This window comes from Xyrauchen texanus, chromosome 16 (genome assembly GCF_025860055.1).
Source record: "Xyrauchen texanus isolate HMW12.3.18 chromosome 16, RBS_HiC_50CHRs, whole genome shotgun sequence".
NCBI classification, from domain to species: Eukaryota; Metazoa; Chordata; class Actinopteri; order Cypriniformes; family Catostomidae; genus Xyrauchen; species Xyrauchen texanus.
The window spans coordinates 45,646,977-45,668,512 of NC_068291.1; the positions used below are offsets into that span (position 1 = coordinate 45,646,977).

Below are 21,536 nucleotides of genomic sequence, written 5' to 3' on the forward strand. Positions count from 1 at the left end.
AGGAAGCTTGAACTGGACAAGAATGTTCTTACTAAATGTCTCACACACACACACACACACACACACACACACACACACACACACACACACGTTTACTACAGAATCAAAGAAAACAATTTCTTAATTTAGATTAATTCAGACAGAATTTAATATTGATTTTAATGTTTTGTGTTTCATCAACACACAATAAAGTTTAAGAAAAGAAATCGCTGGAACTCGCAATGACGCTGTGTGTGTGTGTGTGTGTGTGTGGAACAGGAAGTGGAAATGGGTATTTTATACATTTATATACTGCATGAATTTATTTAATAGATCAAAGGAAACAAATAAAATGATTGACAGGCAGTAAAACATACAGAAATTCAAACAGCCCTATAGAAAAGAGAAGCTGTTTATAAAGGATCTGTAAGCATGTTATAGACACACAATGAAAAAGGTTTTAGAGTTTTCAAGTTTTCAGGAAGTGCTTTAGGTAGTTTTATAAACTCAATAATTATCCAGAATGAAATGAAAAACAATCGATGTGTCGACTTCACACTGATGTGTGTGTGTTCATATCATCTGAACACTCCAGTGAATCACTTAAACGACTCCTCACAGAATCAGCTGTAAAGGCACGGAGATCTTTCTGGAAAAGTGTTTCTCACTGACGATGTGCAGAATCATAATGACTCGCTTCATCTCAGATGATTCACTGATGAACAGAATCACTCATGAGATGAAGATTCTTGTACAGAAATGTTCAGTAGAATCAGCTGATCACACACACACACACACACACACACACACACACACACACACACTAACCGTGTGTATGATGTGAAAACACGAGTGGCAGATTTGATCAGAAGTCGTCGATTAAAGACACAAAGTTGAACTGAAATCAAGAGTTCATGAAGTGTTTGAACTCATTTCAGAGTCCTAAAGTCAAAGTCATGATAGTTCAGGGTCTGCAGTATTCACACAGATTTAACACGTTAGTCTAAAACACCACATAAGCAGAAAACATACCAATAAACTACTGAAACAGGAAGTTAATAATCATGACAGTATTGGCACTGGTGACAGTCCTCGTGTCTCTGAAAATAAAGATTTATAACCGTTTGCCAGCGGTCTCCGTTCACGCTGGATTATTCAGAACAAACACTGAAGATGCAGAAGATCTCAAATAAACACAGAGACTTTGATGGAGCTGCATTTACAGCTTGACATGTGAGTTAGTTTGTTAGTTAGTGTCCGTCGTGGTTGGTCATCATTTCTTCAGTGCGCCGGTGCGACTCCAAGGCTTTAGTGGTGAACGAGTCCTGAGGCAGATCTGATTTACACCTGACCAGCGGCCGATCCATCCTGTGATCTCTCTGGATCCACACACACACACACACACACACACACACACGAACTGGAGGTCAAACTACTTCAATAATCAACTCTTTTATAAACAACATATCTGATCACACTCTTTATTCAATATAAATATCTGTTGATGATGTCAGCTGCTTTTATGGCAGGACAAAATGACTTCTAATTATGTGCAAGATATGAATTATAGATATAACAATTACATTTTCATAATTTGGCTCAGAGTCTTAATAATGATAATATTTGACTAACTGGGGCCCAGGTCAGGAAGCAGACAAACTGGCTAATCCGAACGTCTGCTAGCTGCCTTCAGTCACACAGGTCACATAAACAACAACACAGAGACTGTATCACGCAGATATCTCATAGAGACTGTGTCTGTTCCCCGAACTACCAAACACAAAACCCTCACTAAATAATTTAGAACATTTTTTATTAAGGTCAAACTTAAAAAAGAAATGAAGATAAACATCATATAAAAGGTAGGGCTAATAAACATTAGATCTCTAATTGTTAATGAAATGATTACAATCATAGATTGGATGCGCTCTGACTGAAACCTGCTTAAACCGGATGAATATATTAGTTTAAATGAATCTACTCCCCCAGGTTATTGTTATAAACATGAGCCTCCTCTGAAGGGTCGAGGAGGAGGTGTTGCTACAATTTACAGTGAAGTTTTTGGTGTTACTGAGAGGACAGGATATATATGAAAGTCTTTTGAACTGATAATGCTTAATGTGACACCGTCAGATATAAATAAAAAAATGTATCTTTTACCCTTGCTACAGTGTACAGATCACCTGGGCAGTATTCTGATTTCCTTGGTGAATTTGCTAATTGTGCTGATATCAGACACACTAAAGAAGATCCCTGAAGCTCTTGTGATTGTGTATGTATCCGCTTTTTAATACTTTCCAATCAGATGGTTGTTTCCTTTTAAAGACATCGTAAACGAAACGTTTCAACTCTTGTTTCAGCGCAGCGGTTGATTGACAGGTGAGGGCCGGGGATGCATACAGGACGGATTAGCGTTTACACCTCAAATGCGATCTGGTCACATGCGTTTTAGACCCCGTTTAGACCACATGTGATCTGATCAACCGGAAACGCATCTTAATACCAGGTGGAAACGGGTCATAATTGTAGATATCTATAATTCATATCCTGCACATGATTACATGCTGAAGGGGTTTGCCGTAGTGATGTACATTTTCAATCAGCTCCGGATCAACAAAAGTTTCACCTTTATGTTCAATACTTTGCTTATTGATATCAGATCATGACAGTAAAACTAGTGAAGTATACACACTGTTGTTCATGTCAAGTTATAGATGATCTGTCCATATGTTCAGTTGGATTTACCTGAACGGCATTTAGTCTACACGGATCAACATATGAACCGTACTAGTGGACGTAAAACACGCGACACAAACAGGAAGTTATAAGCAAGAGACTGAAAATAAAAGATGAGAGAGACGGAAGATCATATGAAAGGATGATGTTTAGAGAGTGAATCAGTTTACTGTCAGACAAATGAACATGATCCATGTCTCCAGATGCCCCATGAACAATAATGGTGTTATGCGTGTGTGTGTGTGTGTGTGTGTGTGTAGAGTACACGTGCTGGTGCTGAACGCCGTGTTTTATACAGTTCTATATGAGTAACCACCGGCTGATGAGAGAAATTCACATGATGATAAAAACTCACCTGCGGGTTTGATTTCGCCAGCTTCTCTATCTTGATCCAGGCCTCCTCTCGCTCTTTTAACTTCGCCTTCTCTCTGTAATCATCATCATCATCATCGTCGTCATCATCATCATCTTCATCAGTGTTTTTGTCATGAAAGTGTTGTGTTTGAACTCACTTGTTCTTCTCAGCTCTGAACTGTTGTGTGCAGTCATCAAACAGCTTCTGATTCATCTCCATGAAGAGCTTCAGTGCGTTATAGATCAAACCGTGAATCGTCCTGTAGCCGGAGATTCATTATAAACACAGACGAGATAATAACTCAATCATACAGCACACTGTACATCATTGTTAATAACAGTATCAGATAATCAGCAATAATCCAGATGGAAATATATCTGAGGTGTTCGTGGAGTCTCACTTGTTCCAGTGGCTCTTGGAGTTTCGGTACAGCGCCGGGAACATGATTGGTAAAATCTTGGCTGCGTTATCACTGATGAGGCTCATTATATATTCATTATTCCAGTAATAAAGCGCTCGTTCCGCCACCTGACATCAACACACATTAAATGATCACATGACAAACATATCGAGGACTGATTTAAATAACACACACTCGTGTAAATGACACACACTCATGTTATACGAATAACTTATACAAATAATAGTTTGATAATGTTTAAATTTATATTTAAAATATAATATTAGTTTACAATACGTCATCAGACTCACAGTACGTGTCTACAGTCATCTACTGCTGTTACTGGCATCACATGGTTTAAAGTCATGTTGTTGTTATTATTATTATTATATTATTTTTTCTCCCCAATGCGCTCTGAGTCCTCGTGGTGGCGTAGTGACTCGCCTCAATCCGGGTGGTGGAGGATGAATCTCAGTTGCCTCCACGTCTGAGACGTCAGTCTGCGCATCTTATCACGTGACTTGTTGAGCGCGTTACCGTGGAGACGTAGAGCATGTGGAGGTTTCACGCTATTCACCGCGGCATCCACACACAACTCACCACACACCCCACCGAGAGCGAGAACCACATTATAGCGACCACGAGGCGGTTACCCCATGTGACTCTACCCTCCCTAGTATCCGGGCCAATTTGGTTACCCCATGTGACTCTACCCTCCCTAGCAACCGGGCCAATTTGGTTACCCCATGTGACTCTACCCTCCCTAGCAACCGGCCCAATTTGGTTACCCCATGTGACTCTACCCTCCCTAGCAACCAGGCCAATTTGGTTACCCCATGTGACTCTACCCTCCCTAGTATCCGGGCCAATTTGGTTACCCCATGTGACTCTACCCTCCCTAGCAACCGGGCCAATTTGGTTACCCCATGTGACTCTACCCTCCCTAGCAACCGGGCCAATTTGGTTACCCCATGTGACTCTACCCTCCCTAGTATCCGGGCCAATTTGGTTACCCCATGTGACTCTACCCTCCCTAGCAACCGGGCCAATTTGGTTACCCCATGTGACTCTACCCTCCCTAGCAACCGGCCCAATTTGGTTACCCCATGTGACTCTACCCTCCCTAGCAACCAGGCCGATTTGGTTACCCCATGTGACTCTACCCTCCCTAGCAACCGGCCCAATTTGGTTGCTAAGGAGACCTGGCTGGAGTCACTCAGTATGTTAAAGTAATGTTATTTATATTTTGTTCAACAGATGGCAGCAATCTGCCTCCAATTTATGTCACATTCTACATGTTTGAACTTATAGAAGTGTAGGTTCTGAATTTTTACGTTTATTTAATTATACAATTTTTGTTTTGCTTATTTATGTAAATTAATGGTAAAATTTGGAAATGTACATGTAAATAAGATCAAAATAGCACAAAATCTACCAAAATGCATAATTGTACTGTTCATACTTCAGGGAAGAGGAAATCATAATCATCATAAAAAAGGCCACACTGATTCCGGTCAATAATGACCGCGTATACCAAAGGGACGTCTTAGGTTTCAATCCCATAGGAGCGTTAATATACATGATGTAGTTTATAGTGTATATCATGTCTACCGCCCCATATGACACTCAATATAACGTACTGGAACACGTCTCACGTGTGTGCCATAATATCAAGTTATTGATCAAGTCTGCGTACACAGAATTAGCAATAATGTTTCATTCAATTTGACAACCTGACAGACCAATCCAAACAACGATAAAAGTAAGTTTCTATAGATTAAGTTACTGTTTTCAATGGCCGCATTGATCAAACCCCCCGTTTCTGAACATTTATCTGAGATTTGGGCTTCTTCCAACAGGATCAGTGGATCAGGACACACTCATGATTTGACATAAATGAACATATTTCACAGATCACGTCATCTGCTCTATTAGCTGCGTTTGGCCCGTGGCTGCTGTAGATTTAACTTTGAATGAAGGAATCGTACAAACTACGCAAACGGCTGCTTTTAATTTCCAAAGTGCTGTCGCAGTGACAGAAACGTGGCCATATATGATTAAATACGATGTTTGTGAATGGATATGTAAATACAAATAATGTACCACTCCTAAAATGCCTTTGCATTTATTCTGAACGCAGGTTCAATCTGATCACACATGTTATTATTTACAGTATCTGGAGAAATAGATGGAGTAAAGATGCACATGATTATATGGCACATTTCTCAGCTTTAGACGTGTGTTGAGCATGTGACCATGTGTATTCATCAACCGTTACATGCATGATTCAATTATTCAGGCCTCTTAAAACTAGTTAAAACTGGATTAGTTCAGAAAGAACCTTCATATATTTCATTATAAATCAGATATCCCTAAATAAAGTTTTATTAACAGAAAATTATTAGACTATATAATGCTTATCAGATTAATAAAATCACATTGTTGCTCACTGAAAGCTGCTGCTGCTCAAAAGATCATGATAGTGTGTGATGTCACGATCATTTGCTCTTCTCCCGCAGTTCAGTATGAGTTCAGCCATGTGACTGTAGCACAAGCTGTCGTCTGAACTTGTTATCTGTTAGCCAATCAGCTCACTCACATGTGATATGTAAAGCCAATCGGTTCACATGGTGAAGCTGATTGATCCCTTGACATGTAATCATTAGCCAATCATCTTGCATGCTCTCTCTCTGTCTAACATTTAATTGGATCAGTTTAGCAGACAAGCCGTTTCACTTCAGCATAGCTAGTCAAAGTCACTAGATAAATAAACTCTCTTACATGGTCCAGATACACATAATGAGTTGTGTCACTAGCCAGTTAAGCAGGCCAAGGCACACATAGAAATGTATTTCATTAGCATTACGGCATTTGGCACACTTAGCTAGCATGCACTCGATGCACATGACTCTTCGGAGCAGCAGCAGTACAAAAGTCTTGGTGATAGATCTGCTTGTTTTAATCGTGCGGCAGCAGCATGTCCACGTATGTATGTCCTCACCTGAAAGTGTGGACTGGAGACACACTTGGCCAACTGTCTGAAGAGCGGCTCCATCACCTTCACAAACTCTGATGGTTCGATGACGTCCAGGATCTCCTCCAGTTCATTGAGGAACATCACTTCCTTTGGACTGTGAGTCTTTGGCCAGTACTTGAGAAGAGCCATCACCACCTGCAGACGTCACAGGTGAAACACTGGCAGCACTTAAATAACATTTAATTCAAGCACAAACTCAAACGGCTCCTCGTTCTAACTTTACATCTTCAGATCATCAGATATTGTCCAGAGTGTGAAGTCTTACTGGTTCAGTGAGCGTGCTGTCCTTCTCCAAGAACTGAACAACACAATACGCCAACTATACAGGAGAGAAGCAGACACACGGGTCACTCCAGTCACATGTGCGCTTTAATGTCTGCAGTCGTATTGTTACTAGTGACGGGGGCTTTGTGTGACATTTCAGTGCGTTTCAACATGATTATATAGTTACAGATCATATCTGCTGTCGTGCATTAACTGTCAGTGACCTCATCATCATCATCATCATCATCATGCGTTCAGTGCGACTCACCTGCGGATGATAAACACTCAGAGATTTCACTTTATGAAGCGGCAATAACACCTTGAGTAAGAAAATCTTGTGCTCTTCTTTCAGCGGTAAAGCAAAACCATTGATGATACTGTCAGACAGACAGAGAGAGAGAGAGAGAGAGAGAGAGAGACAGCTTCAGACTGAATATTTCCATCAAACAGACAGACAGAGAGAGAGACAGAGAGAGAGAGACAGCTTCAGACTGAATATTTCCATCAAACAGACAGACAGAGAGAGAGACAGAGAGAGAGAGACAGCTTCAGACTGAATATTTCCATCAAACAGACAGACAGAGAGAGAGACAGACAGACAGACAGACAGACAGACAGACAGACAGAGAGATGAGTTCATTCAGTGCTTCACCTGCCGAGGATCTCTAATAACTCAGCGATTCCATTATGATGCTCCGTCTCATAAATAAACCTGCAAACACACACGACATCATCATTCACAACAACATCTCTCACATCATACAAACAAGACAAATGAAACTGAATCCTCACCTATAAAATATGTTATTAATTTGTTTTCTAATATAAGCTCGCAGGCCAAGAAACTTCCCGTATATTCTGTGCAGTGTTGTTTTCAGGAAGTCTCTTTCTCGAGGATCTTCGCTGTCGAACAGATCCAGCAGCTGAAGTTCACAAACACGTTTAGTTACACACTGAACTCCCGCCGCACGCATTCACAGTGAACACACCTCTGCTTACCTGCATCACAAACTTTTGGTCAATGTACTTCTTTGCAACATTTGGGGTGAAGTCGGGCGACTCTAGAAACCTCAGGAAAAACTCGTACACCAACTTCAAGAACAAACAGAAAGATGCTTTAATGAGCAACAGGTGAAATATTTAAGACATCTCACGGTTATAATGCGGCTGTTGTGTCAGATATATATTATATATAATCTCATGCGTTTCCACACAAGTTACGACTTTAACTTATGTGAGAAAACTCATTTTCTATCCCATGTGTTTAAGAGAACAAAATCATCACTTTTATTAGATGCAATGAGTCAAAACATTGTGATGAACTTGATGTATGCAAGCGTTCAGCGACAGATCTTGTATGTATGGAGTAAGAGCGTGTTTGGGAGCTGATCGTACACAATCATTTTGATTTGACAATAATTAGAGCAATATTTAGCAATAAAGCATGACATGTTTTAACCCCGTGTCCATGAATATATACTAGTGATACTGATTTCCCTGCAGCATCTCAACGACCGACAGCTAGTCACATAATGACAAGGATCATTTCCTTTGCGTAATCCATGATGGCCGATCCAGTACAACGGCGACGGGAAGCACTCTTGCCGCGGATAAAACAATAAATCACCGCGGGAGTCTTCGGGAGGAGCTCCGCGTGGTTCACTCAGTGCCACCCGACCGCTGCCGCCATCTGATAGACTAAAAACATCACCATCTTTATTCAGGACATATAGAACGATGACTGTAGTTCCATCATTTTGACATTTCTTTGATATTTGTGGATAATTATCATAGATTTATTTCACAGATGACTGATAAATACAAGACAGATGAACAATTAATTGCAATTTATTTATTTATTTCATGATGACATCGTCACAGTGCGTGGATGATGCGTTTTGGCTTTGCTATATGTAACACATAATTAAAGTAATTTAAACAGACTGAATATTGTTCACAGGACTCTGATAAACTTCTGCCGCACAGAGTCAAACACAACAGCATGACGTCAATTTCCATGAAGCGCTCCAACAAAAGTGCCTCTGGTAAGAAATCTCTTTATGTTTATTCATTGAAACCAGTTTGACTGTAAAGTCCAGAGTCTCTAGTTTTGTTTGATATGCCGCTTTAAATCCAACAATTGATTGTGCATCAAAGTAGAAAAACATGTTATTTATTTCTAATAACTTTAAACTCATCTGTGGGTCATTGAGAATTAATACATCATCTAAAACTGATAAATGTGTCTTTCAGAGGCTTTATATGGAGTTATGATGAAAATAAGATTTCAAACTGTTCTGAGACCAGTGCAGACAGACAGCACACTGGAGGTTAAGTACTGCACTAGATAGGGAGCAAGGGAGCATCCTATAGCTCTCCTATAACTGTTCTGAGACCAGTGCAGACAGACAGCACACTGGAGGTTAAGTACTGCACTACATAGGGAGCAAGGGAGCATCCTATAGCTCTCCTATAACTGTTCTGAGACCAGTGCAGACAGACAGCACACTGGAGGTTAAGTACTGCACTAAATAGGGAGCAAGGGAGCATCCTATAGCTCTCCTATAACTGTTCTGAGACCAGTGCAGACAGACAGCACACTGGAGGTTAAGTACTGCACTAAATAGGGAGCAAGGGAGCATCCTATAGCTCTCCTATAACTGTTCTGAGACCAGTGCAGACAGACAGCACACTGGAGGTTAAGTACTGCACTACATAGGGAGCAAGGGAGCATCCTATAGCTCTCCTATAACTGTTCTGAGACCAGTGCAGACAGACAGCACACTGGAGGTTAAGTCATGCACTAAATAGGGAGCAAGGGAGCATCCTATAGCTCTCCTATAACTGTTCTGAGACCAGTGCAGACAGACAGCACACTGGAGGTTAAGTCATACACTAAATAGGGAGCAAGGGAGCATCCTATAGCTCTCCTATAACTGTTCTGAGACCAGTGCAGACAGACAGCACACTGGAGGTTAAGTTGTGCACTAAATAGGGAGCAAGGGAGCATCCTATAGCTCTCTATAACTGTTCTGAGACCAGTGCAGACAGACAGCACACTGGAGGTTAAGTCATACACTAAATAGGGAGCAAGGGAGCATCCTATAGCTCTCCTATAACTGTTCTGAGACCAGTGCAGACAGACAGCACACTGGAGGTTAAGTACTGCACTACATAGGGAGCAAGGGAGCATCCTATAGCTCTCCTATAACTGTTCTGAGACCAGTGCAGACAGACAGCACACTGGAGGTTAAGTCATGCACTAAATAGGGAGCAAGGGAGCATCCTATAGCTCTCCTATAACTGTTCTGAGACCAGTGCAGACAGACAGCACACTGGAGGTTAAGTCATACACTAAATAGGGAGCAAGGGAGCATCCTATAGCTCTCCTATAACTGTTCTGAGACCAGTGCAGACAGACAGCACACTGGAGGTTAAGTTGTGCACTAAATAGGGAGCAAGGGAGCATCCTATAGCTCTCTATAACTGTTCTGAGACCAGTGCAGACAGACAGCACACTGGAGGTTAAGTCATACACTAAATAGGGAGCAAGGGAGCATCCTATAGCTCTCCTATAACTGTTCTGAGACCAGTGCAGACAGACAGCACACTGGAGGTTAAGTCATACACTAAATAGGGAGCAAGGGAGCATCCTATAGCTCTCCTATAACTGTTCTGAGACCAGTGCAGACAGACAGCACACTGGAGGTTAAGTCATACACTAAATAGGGAGCAAGGGAGCATCCTATAGCTCTCCTATAACTGTTCTGAGACCAGTGCAGACAGACAGCACACTGGAGGTTAAGTCATACACTAAATAGGGAGCAAGGGAGCATCCTATAGCTCTCCTATAACTGTTCTGAGACCAGTGCAGACAGACAGCACACTGGAGGTTAAGTCATGCACTAAATAGGGAGCAAGGGAGCATCCTATATCTCTCTATAACTGTTCTGAGACCAGTGCAGACAGACAGCACACTGGAGGTTAAGTCACGCACTAATTAGGGAGCAAGGGAGCATCCTATATCTCTCTATAACTGTTCTGAGACCAGTGCAGACAGACAGCACACTGGAGGTTAAGTCACGCACTAAATAGGGAACAAGGGAGCATCCTATAGCTCTCTATAACTGTTCTGAGACCAGTACAGACAGACAGCACACTGGAGGTTAAGTCACGCACTAAATAGGGAGCAAGGGAGCATCCTATAGCTCTCCTATAACTGTTCTGAGACCAGTGCAGACAGACAGCACACTGGAGGTTAAGTTGTGCACTAAATAGGGAGCAAGGGAGCATCCTATAGCTCTCCTATAACTGTTCTGAGACCAGTGCAGACAGACAGCACACTGGAGGTTAAGTCATGCACTAAATAGGGAGCAAGGGAGCATCCTATAGCTCTCTATAACTGTTCAGAGATCAGTGCAGACAGACAGCACACTGGAGGTTAAGTCATGCACTAAATAGGGAGCAAGGGAGCATCCTATAACTCTCCTATAACTGTTCTGAGACCAGTGCAGACAGACAGCACACTGGAGGTTAAGTCACGCACTAAATAGGGAGCAAGTGAGCATCCTATAGCTCTCTATATCTGTTCTGAGACCAGTGCAGACAGACAGCACACTGGAGGTTAAGTCACGCACTAAATAGGGAACAAGGGAGCATCCTATAGCTCTCTATAACTGTTCTGAGACCAGTACAGACAGACAGCACACTGGAGGTTAAGTCACGCACTAAATAGGGAGCAAGGGAGCATCCTATAGCTCTCCTATAACTGTTCTGAGACCAGTGCAGACAGACAGCACACTGGAGGTTAAGTTGTGCACTAAATAGGGAGCAAGGGAGCATCCTATAGCTCTCCTATAACTGTTCTGAGACCAGTGCAGACAGACAGCACACTGGAGGTTAAGTCATGCACTAAATAGGGAGCAAGGGAGCATCCTATAGCTCTCTATAACTGTTCAGAGATCAGTGCAGACAGACAGCACACTGGAGGTTAAGTCATGCACTAAATAGGGAGCAAGGGAGCATCCTATAACTCTCCTATAACTGTTCTGAGACCAGTGCAGACAGACAGCACACTGGAGGTTAAGTCACGCACTAAATAGGGAGCAAGTGAGCATCCTATAGCTCTCTATATCTGTTCTGAGACCAGTGCAGACAGACAGCACACTGGAGGTTAAGTCACGCACTAAATAGGGAGCAAGGGAGCATCCTATAACTCTCCTATAACTGTTCTGAGACCAGTGCAGACAGGCAGCACACTGGAGGTTAAGTCATGCACTAAATAGGGAGCAAGGGAGCATCCTATAGCTCTCTATAACTGTTCTGAGACCAGTGCAGACAGACAGCACACTGGAGGTTAAGTCATGCACTAAATAGGGAGCAAGGGAGCATCCTATATCTCTCTATGCAGTTAAGTCATGCACTAAATAGGGAGCAAGGGAGCATCCTATAGCTCTCTATAACTGTTCTGAGACCAGTGCAGACAGACAGCACACTGAAGGTTAAGTCATGCACTAAATAGGGAGCAAGGGAGCATCCTATAGCTCTCTATAACTGTTCTGAGACCAGTGCAGACAGACAGCACACTGGAGGTTAAGTCATGCACTAAATAGGGAGCAAGGGAGCATCCTATAACTCTCTCTGCAGTTAAGTCATGCACTAAATAGGGAGCAAGGGAGCATCTTATATCTCTCTATGCAGTTAAGTCATGCACTAAATAGGGAGCAAGGGAGCATCCTATATCTCTCTATGCAGTTAAGTCATGCACTAAATAGGGAGCAAGGGAGCATCCTATATCTCTCTATGCAGTTAAGTCATGCATTAAATAGGGAGCAAGGGAGCATCCTATAGCTCTCTATGCAGTTAAGTCATGCACTAAATAGGGAGCAAGGGAGCATCCTATATCTCTCTATGCAGTTAAGTCATGCACTAAATAGGGAGCAAGGGAGCATCCTATATCTCTCTATGCAGTTAAGTGCGTTCACTAAATAGGGAGCAAGGGAGCATCCTATATCTCTCTATGCAGTTAAGTCATGCACTAAATAGGGAGCAAGGAGCATCCTATATCTCTCTATGCAGTTAAGTCATGCACTAAATAGGGAGCAAGGGAGCATCCTATAGCTCTCTATGCAGTTAAGTCATGCACTAAATAGGGAGCAAGGGAGCATCCTATATCTCTCTATGCAGTTAAGTCATGCACTAAATAGGGAGCAAGGGAGCATCCTATATCTCTCTATGCAGTTAAGTCATGCACTAAATAGGGAGCAAGGGAGCATCCTATAGCTCTCTATAACTGTTCTGAGACCAGTGCAGACAGACAGCACACTGAAGGTTAAGTCATGCACTAAATAGGGAGCAAGGGAGCATCCTATAGCTCTCTATAACTGTTCTGAGACCAGTGCAGACAGACAGCACACTGGAGGTTAAGTCATGCACTAAATAGGGAGCAAGGGAGCATCCTATAACTCTCTCTGCAGTTAAGTCATGCACTAAATAGGGAGCAAGGGAGCATCTTATATCTCTCTATGCAGTTAAGTCATGCACTAAATAGGGAGCAAGGAGCATCCTATATCTCTCTATGCAGTTAAGTCATGCACTAAATAGGGAGCAAGGGAGCATCCTATATCTCTCTATGCAGTTAAGTCATGCACTAAATAGGGAGCAAGGGAGCATCCTATATCTCTCTATGCAGTTAAGTCATGCACTAAATAGGGAGCAAGGGAGCATCCTATAGCTCATGCACTAAATAGGGAGCAAGGGAGCATCCTATATCTCTCTATGCAGTTAAGTCATGCACTAAATAGGGAGCAAGGGAGCATCCTATATCTCTCTATGCAGTTAAGTCATGCACTAAATAGGGAGCAAGGGAGCATCCTATAGCTCATGCACTAAATAGGGAGCAAGGGAGCATCCTATATCTCTCTATGCAGTTAAGTCATGCACTAAATAGGGAGCAAGGGAGCATCCTATAGCTCATGCACTAAATAGGGAGCAAGGGAGCATCCTATATCTCTCTATGCAGTTAAGTCATGCACTAAATAGGGAGCAAGGGAGCATCCTATATCTCTCTATGCAGTTAAGTGCGTTCACTCCTAAAATCGGATCAGAAGTTCAGTTTCAGGCTGCAGATGATGTTTGGACACTCAACATGATTGACAGTGATTGGATGATGCTGGACGTTACTTTCAATCTGAATTAATTATGATAATTTATGATGTAATGTCTGTAACGTCTCATAAACATGAATAATCAACACTCCTGCAAACATCAGAAACTATTTGATTAAAAAAAATCTGATTTTCTATAGATTGGTGTGATTTAAAATTTCACAGTCTTGAATATGAGGACATTGATCTTTAGGAAATAAATATTTTGTCATGTTTATTAGATGCTTCTAGTTGCAAATGTAAAAGGGGAATGTATAATGCACACAGTAGTCACACTCCAGTCTCCGCAGGATAATGTGCATCTATAGTCTTATATAAACCCTATAGAAATATAATCAGTAAATGTGTTTCCATCATAGTTTATGTGCATGACTTCTTATTGAAGAAAACATTTATCCACTTTAAGTGAGAGCATACGGTCTTTATGGGCATTTTAAATGTGGCAACAACATTTGTGTAAGAAACTCTGGAGGATTCACCTGTAGATGAGGCCACGCCGCTTCAAGAGTCGGTTCATCTTCCTCCGGGTCAAATTCGGCTCCTGTGGGGTTTGCCGACGGCGGCAGCGACCTGAACATGTTCACCGCAAACTACACACACACACACACACACACACACACACACACACACACACACACACACACACACACACACACACACACACACACACACACACACACACACACACACACACACACACACACACACACACACACACACACTTATGAAATAAACCATCACTGTTTATAAAGTATAAATCTAATTCTTAAGCACTGCAGCTGTTAGCATGAGACTGATTCAATATATGATATCTATTTATGATATCTATTTATAATCGTTAGGCCAACATATCTGCATAACTCCTACATTAAATACAATCTCTATTTACAACTGTAAACATGCAGATATGAGGGTAAGATGAGCCACTCGTGTCTTCATCAGTAACTCTAGACAGTTCACGATTAGTGTTTATAGAAGTGTTCAATCGGCTCACTGTGACATCAAACATTGAGCACAGGTGCATTATGGGTCTTAATGAGGGTAACGAGCACAAACAACACATTAGCAAAACTACGTATTAGCAGGAATTGTGTGAGTAAATGACATCATAGTGACAACGCAGATGTTTCGTATGTCACGTGATTGAGAGTTTCTACACAAATGCATTTAAAGCGACATGTGTACGATCTGTTCAAAGAACACGCTATATAAACTGACTCCAGATCAGACAGAAAGGAAACACAAGATTCATTGTGTGGCGGTCAAACATCAAAGCAGCGTGACTCACCATGTGCACCACCTCGGGGTAGATGGGCTCGGTGATGACGTTGCGATTGTGAGTGATGAACTCGACCATCTCGCTGAGCGCCGCTCGTTTCACCTCCTTCCATTTCAGGTCACTGAGAGGATCCGACAGGAAATCAAAGAGAACACAACACTGACGCAACTTCTGCAGGAACAGCTTCTCCTGCTCCGCTGGAGCCACATCTGCAACATGAAGAACAGTGATCATCCCAGTCACCACAGTCACCACAATCATCACAGTCATCAGTCATCACAATCATCACAATCATCACAGTCATCACAGTCATCACAATCATCACAATCATCACAGTCATCAGTCATCACAATCACCACAATCATCACAGTCATCAGTCACCACAATCATCACAATCATCACAATCATCACAGTCATCACAGTCATCACAATCACCACAGTCACCACAATCATCACAGTCATCACAATCATCACAGTCATCACAGTCATCACAATCATCACAATCATCACAGTCATCAGTCATCACAATCACCACAATCATCACAGTCATCAGTCACCACAGTCATCAGTCACCACAATCATCACAGTCATCAGTCATCACAATCACCACAATCATCACAGTCATCAGTCATCACAGTCATCACAATCATCACAGTCATCACAGTCATCAGTCATCACAATCACCACAATCACCACAATCATCACAGTCATCAGTCACCACAGTCATCAGTCATCACAATCACCACAATCATCACAGTCATCAGTCATCACAGTCATCACAGTCATCAGTCATCACAATCACCACAATCATCACAGTCATCAGTCACCACAGTCATCACAATCACAGTCAGTCACCACAATCATCAGTCACCACAGTCATCACAGTCATCACAATCACAGTCAGTCACCACAATCATCACAGTCATCACAATCACCACAGTCATCACAATCACCACAGTCATCACAGTCATCACAATCACAGTCAGTCACCACAATCATCAGTCACCACAGTCATCACAATCATCACAGTCATCACAGTCATCACAATCACCACAGTCATCACAGTCATCACAGTCATCACAATCACAGTCAGTCACCACAATCATCACAGTCATCAGTCACCACAGTCATCACAATCATCACAGTCATCATCACAGTCATCACAGTCATCACAATCACAGTCAGTCACCACAATCATCACAGTCATCAGTCACCACAATCATCACAGTCATCAGTCACCACAGTCATCACAATTACAGTCAGTCACCACAATCACATCACAGTCATCACAGTCATCACAATCACATCAGTCACCACAATCATCACAGTCATCAGTCACCACAGTCATCAGTCATCAGTCATCACAGTCATCACAGTCATCACAATCACGCACAATCATCCACAGTCATCAGTCATCAGTCATCACAGTCATCACAGTCATCACAGTCATCACAATCATCACAGTCATCACAGTCATCACAGTCATCAGTCATCACAGTCATCAGTCATCACAATCACCACAATCATCACAGTCATCAGTCACCACAGTCATCACAATCACAGTCAGTCACCACAATCATCACAGTCATCAGTCACCACAGTCATCACAGTCATCACAATCACAGTCAGTCACCACAATCATCACAGTCATCACAATCACCACAGTCATCACAATCACCAGTCATCACAGTCATCACAATCACAGTCAGTCACCACAATCATCAGTCACCACAGTCATCACAATCATCACAGTCATCACAGTCATCACAATCACCACAGTCATCACAGTCATCACAATCACAGTCAGTCACCACAATCATCACAGTCATCAGTCACCACAATCATCACAGTCATCATCACAGTCATCACAGTCATCACAATCAGTCACCACAATCATCACAGTCATCAGTCACCACAATCATCACAGTCATCAGTCACCACAGTCATCACAATCACAGTCAGTCACCACAATCATCAGTCATCACAATCATCACAGTCATCAGTCACCACAGTCATCACAATCACCACAATCATCACAATCATCACAGTCATCAGTCACCACAATCATCACAGTCATCAGTCACCACAGTCATCACAATCACAGTCAGTCACCACAATCATCAGTCATCACAATCATCAGTCACCACAGTCATCACAATCACCACAATCATCACAATCACAGTCAGTCACCACAGTCATCACAGTCATCACAGTCATCAGTCATCACAGTCATCAGTCATCACAATCATCACAGTCATCAGTCATCACAATCATCACAATCATCACAGTCATCACAATCACAGTCAGTCACCACAATCATCACAGTCATCAGTCACCACAGTCATCACAATCACCACAATCATCACAGTCATCACAATCACAGTCAGTCACCACAGTCATCACAATCATCACAGTCATCACAGTCATCAGTCACCACAATCATCACAGTCATCAGTCACCACAGTCATCAGTCACCACAATCATCTCAGTCATCAGTCATCACAGTCATCACAATCATCACAGTCATCACAATCATCACAGTCATCACAGTCATCACAATCACAGTCAGTCACCACAATCATCACAGTCATCAGTCACCACAATCATCACAGTCATCAGTCATCACAATCATCACAGTCATCACAATCATCAGTCACCACAATCATCACAGTCATCACAATCATCAGCCATCACAGTCATCAGTCACCACAATCATCACAGTCATCACAATCGTCACAGTCGTCCCAATCATCACAGTCACCACAGTCATCACAATCACCACAATCATCACAGTCATCAGTCATCACAGTCATCCCAATCATCACAGTCTCGGATCACTCATGTGTTTATGATGATTAGAAACAATCCAGTTAATTAGGCTGGTTAATGAAGCATTTACACAGATCGGACATCTTTAGAGCAAGATTTACTGTATAAAACACAAGAGCAACGTCTGACAATATCTCACAGCCGTGAAGGAAATATATATTCAATTTACACATTTCCATGATTTTGTTTTTAAAAGGGTCCATTTTGAAATTCCCTGATATTTCCAGGTTTTCCATGACTGTGGGAATATGATGTGATTTTAAAGGGACAGTTCATCAAAAATATCAATTCTGTCATCATTTATTCACCCTCATGTCATCCAAGATGTGTTTGACTTTTTTTCTTCTGCAGAACACAAATGAAGATCCCTAGAAGAATATTTCAGCTCTGTTGGTTCATACAATAAGTGAATGTTGAAGAATAATCGAGCTTGGAATAATGAATGTCATGGAGACTGATGTCAATATATACAGTAAAAAGTTCAATTTTGGTCTGTTCTCACCCAGAACCGATTGGATCACTTCTGAAGACATGGATTAAACCACTGGACTCTTATGGATTACTTTTATGCTGCCTTTATGTGCTTTAAAGTTCTGGTCACCATTCACTTGCATTGTATGGACCAACAGAGCTGAAATATTCTTCTAAAGATCTTAATGTGTGTTCTGCAGAAGAAAGTCGGTCACATCTGGGACGACATGAGGGTGAATAAATGATGACAGAATTGTCTTTTTTTAAGGTGAACTGTCCCTTTAATGAATTAATGTTCTGTTATATAGTATTATGTGACATACATTATAACCCATATATAAATAGTGCTGAACTGAAAAGGGATTTTCAATGGTGGACTCTTAAATTACTACATTTGCCAGCAACGGATGATTGATAAAGAGTGATCCATAACTTTCAGAGCATTTATTATTTCATTAATATCTCCAGAGATGATGTGGAGTTCTTCTCGTCAAGTTCTGATGTTATCTGATGAAAAACACCAAAATACCCTTCAGAGGACACAGCAGCATGTGATGCTCACAGGTGTATTAATAGAGTATTTATAACATGTTGTATTTGTGCTTTAATATCATTTATCCAAGAAGATTATTATTATTATAACTAACAGAGTTGCTTATTGAGAATATTGATGACAAGATACAGAACGCAAAATAAACACAACTCAAGGAAACATTATCGGACTTCTGTTTGTGCAAAAGGGCAACAACAACAACAACCACCACCACATTCTATTTATGCTAAAGTATTAAAACATACTTTGCACTGAATCACAAACAGCTGTGAATTAAACATCATCATCATCATCATCATCATCAGGTGAGCGGTTTGACACTGATGGAGGTTATTTCCCCAAATGAATCTGATGTAAATCTATAATTAAAGACTTAAAGAACTGAATTTGTTTACAAAATACTCGACTGATATAAACAATATATGAATAAACAGTTAAGTGTTAATGAGCTGGAAACATCAGATCTTTATTAAATATGCAAACACACATCTATAATCAACACACACACACACACCTGTATTACAAGTTTGTTCAATTATTATTTCAAATCAACAGATCAATCAATAATCAGCTCACGCACAAACACACACATATATATATATATATACGCACAAACACACACACACACACATACATATATATATATACATACATACACACTCACTCACTCAAACACACATACACACTCTCACATATACACACATATATACACACACACATATATACACACACACTCACTCACTCAAACACGCATACACACTCTCACATACATACACACTCACTCACTCAAACACACATATACACACACACTCACTCACACAAACAAACAAACACACACTCACACATATATACATACACACACACACACACTCACTCACACATATATACATACACACACTCTCACATATACACACTCACTCACTCACTCACTCACTCACTCACTCACTCGCGCGCGCGCACCACACACACACACACACACACACACACACACACACACACACACACACACATATATATACACATATGTCTGATGAACATTTGACAGTTTAATTTCCCTCATATCTGAGTTAGAATGAGAGAAAAACACTGGAGCCTTCAGCTGTGACCTCACTTCCTGTCCTGTGACATCACTGCTGGAGTGAAGGAGGGGGGGATGGGCGGAAGGTACTAAAGGTAAAGCTCGCTCTCTCACTCACTCTCTGTCTCTCTTTCATTCAGCGTTTGAATAACACAATGTAACGCTTCTAATCGACTGTAAACACACACATTGAAAACTGAAACTCAATGAAGCCACACAGTTGATCACAGTATGTACTACAGTCTCGATCACTCACCTCTGAAGTGCACTAGAGCCACAGGCGGGTACGGCCCGTTAGAATTGGGAGCGTCTACAATCATCCTGTCCATTTACTGCAGCACAACAGCCTCCATTTTAACAAAAGATCCAGAGAAAATGAAGCTGCTGCTGCTGCTGCTGGAGGAACCGACGGCTCTGTGATGTCAACAGGCAGGAGGCAAATCATTGGTCCACTGCACCAAAGAGTGGTGACATCACAACACTGGCCGTTGAAGCAGAAGTTTATTGGTTATGAAGAAAAGGAGGCGGGACTAATGAGCAACAGCCCCTCCAGCACTTGTATAAATGCAGCTCAACACAAACCTACTGACACACACACACACACACACACACACAGACAGTACTCACTCTCTCTCAATTTTTCAATTTAAAGTACTTTATTGGCATGATTGTGTTTACATATATTGCCAAAGCATTAATACACAAAACAGATAATAACAAGACAAATAATAATAAAAATAGAATTAAAATATGGTGCAATGAATCAAATAAAAACTATAATAACAATATACACTATACAATATAAAATAAAATAAGCATTTAACAGGACATTATGAACATAAGAAAATAAAACATTTTCAAGCCCCAGCACCACCAAATCACATCACTTTATTGTCACACATGTACACAAGTGCAACAGTAGGTGAAATTCTTGTGTGCAGTTCCGAGCAACATATCAGTCATGACAGTGACGAGACATATACCAATTACAGTAAACAACATACTTACACAACACAATTTACAAATCAAATGTACACATACTTACACAACACAATAATAATATACAATGTACAGTAAACAATACACACAATATACAATACACATACAATAAAAATAAAAAATAAAGAGTGTATAAAAAATATACAGTAGATGTATTGTGGAGAATATAATTATGATAGTCCAGTGTGAGATATAAGATTAATAAAGTGCAGTGCTAATTATTGATCGTGAGAGATCAAGTGTTCAACAGTCTGACTGCTTGAGGGAAGAAGCTGTCATGTAGTCGGCTGGTGCGGGTCCTGATGCTGCGATACCGCCTGCCTGATGGTAGCAGTGAGAGCAGCCCATGACTCGGGTGGCTGGAGTCTCTGATGATTCGCCGAGCTTTTT

At 41.4% G+C, this 21,536-nt stretch overlaps 1 protein-coding gene across 1 annotated transcript; it reads right to left on the minus strand.

Annotated features, from left to right (window-relative positions):
• Nucleotides 1-155: 155 nt before the first annotated feature.
• Nucleotides 156-20,560, minus strand: ppp2r5ca (protein phosphatase 2, regulatory subunit B', gamma a). The gene is made up of 13 exons (XM_052144953.1): nt 20,404-20,560; nt 15,226-15,425; nt 14,417-14,527; nt 7,771-7,863; nt 7,564-7,694; nt 7,424-7,483; nt 7,040-7,148; nt 6,773-6,826; nt 6,472-6,642; nt 3,471-3,598; nt 3,228-3,329; nt 3,071-3,143; nt 156-1,358 (listed from the first exon to the last, which is right to left on the minus strand). Exons 1-13 carry the CDS (start codon nt 20,474-20,476, stop codon nt 1,230-1,232), a joined length of 1,434 nt encoding a protein of 477 aa, XP_052000913.1. The 5' UTR covers nt 20,477-20,560; the 3' UTR covers nt 156-1,229.
• Nucleotides 20,561-21,536: the final 976 nt, after the last annotated feature.

What these genes read in the sequence shown, in the direction of transcription:
- ppp2r5ca (XM_052144953.1), bottom strand. Translation starts at nt 20,476, where the DNA reads ATGGACAGGATGATTGTAGACGCTCCCAATTCTAACGGGCCGTACCCG. An exon ending in ACCAAAAGTTTGTGATGCAG is followed by an intron (nt 7,695 to 7,770) that starts GTAAGCAGAGGT and finishes TGTGAACTTCAG; the next exon opens with CTGCTGGATCTGTTCGACAG. An exon ending in ACAGCACGCTCACTGAACCA is followed by an intron (nt 6,643 to 6,772) that starts GTAAGACTTCAC and finishes TGACGTCTGCAG; the next exon opens with GTGGTGATGGCTCTTCTCAA.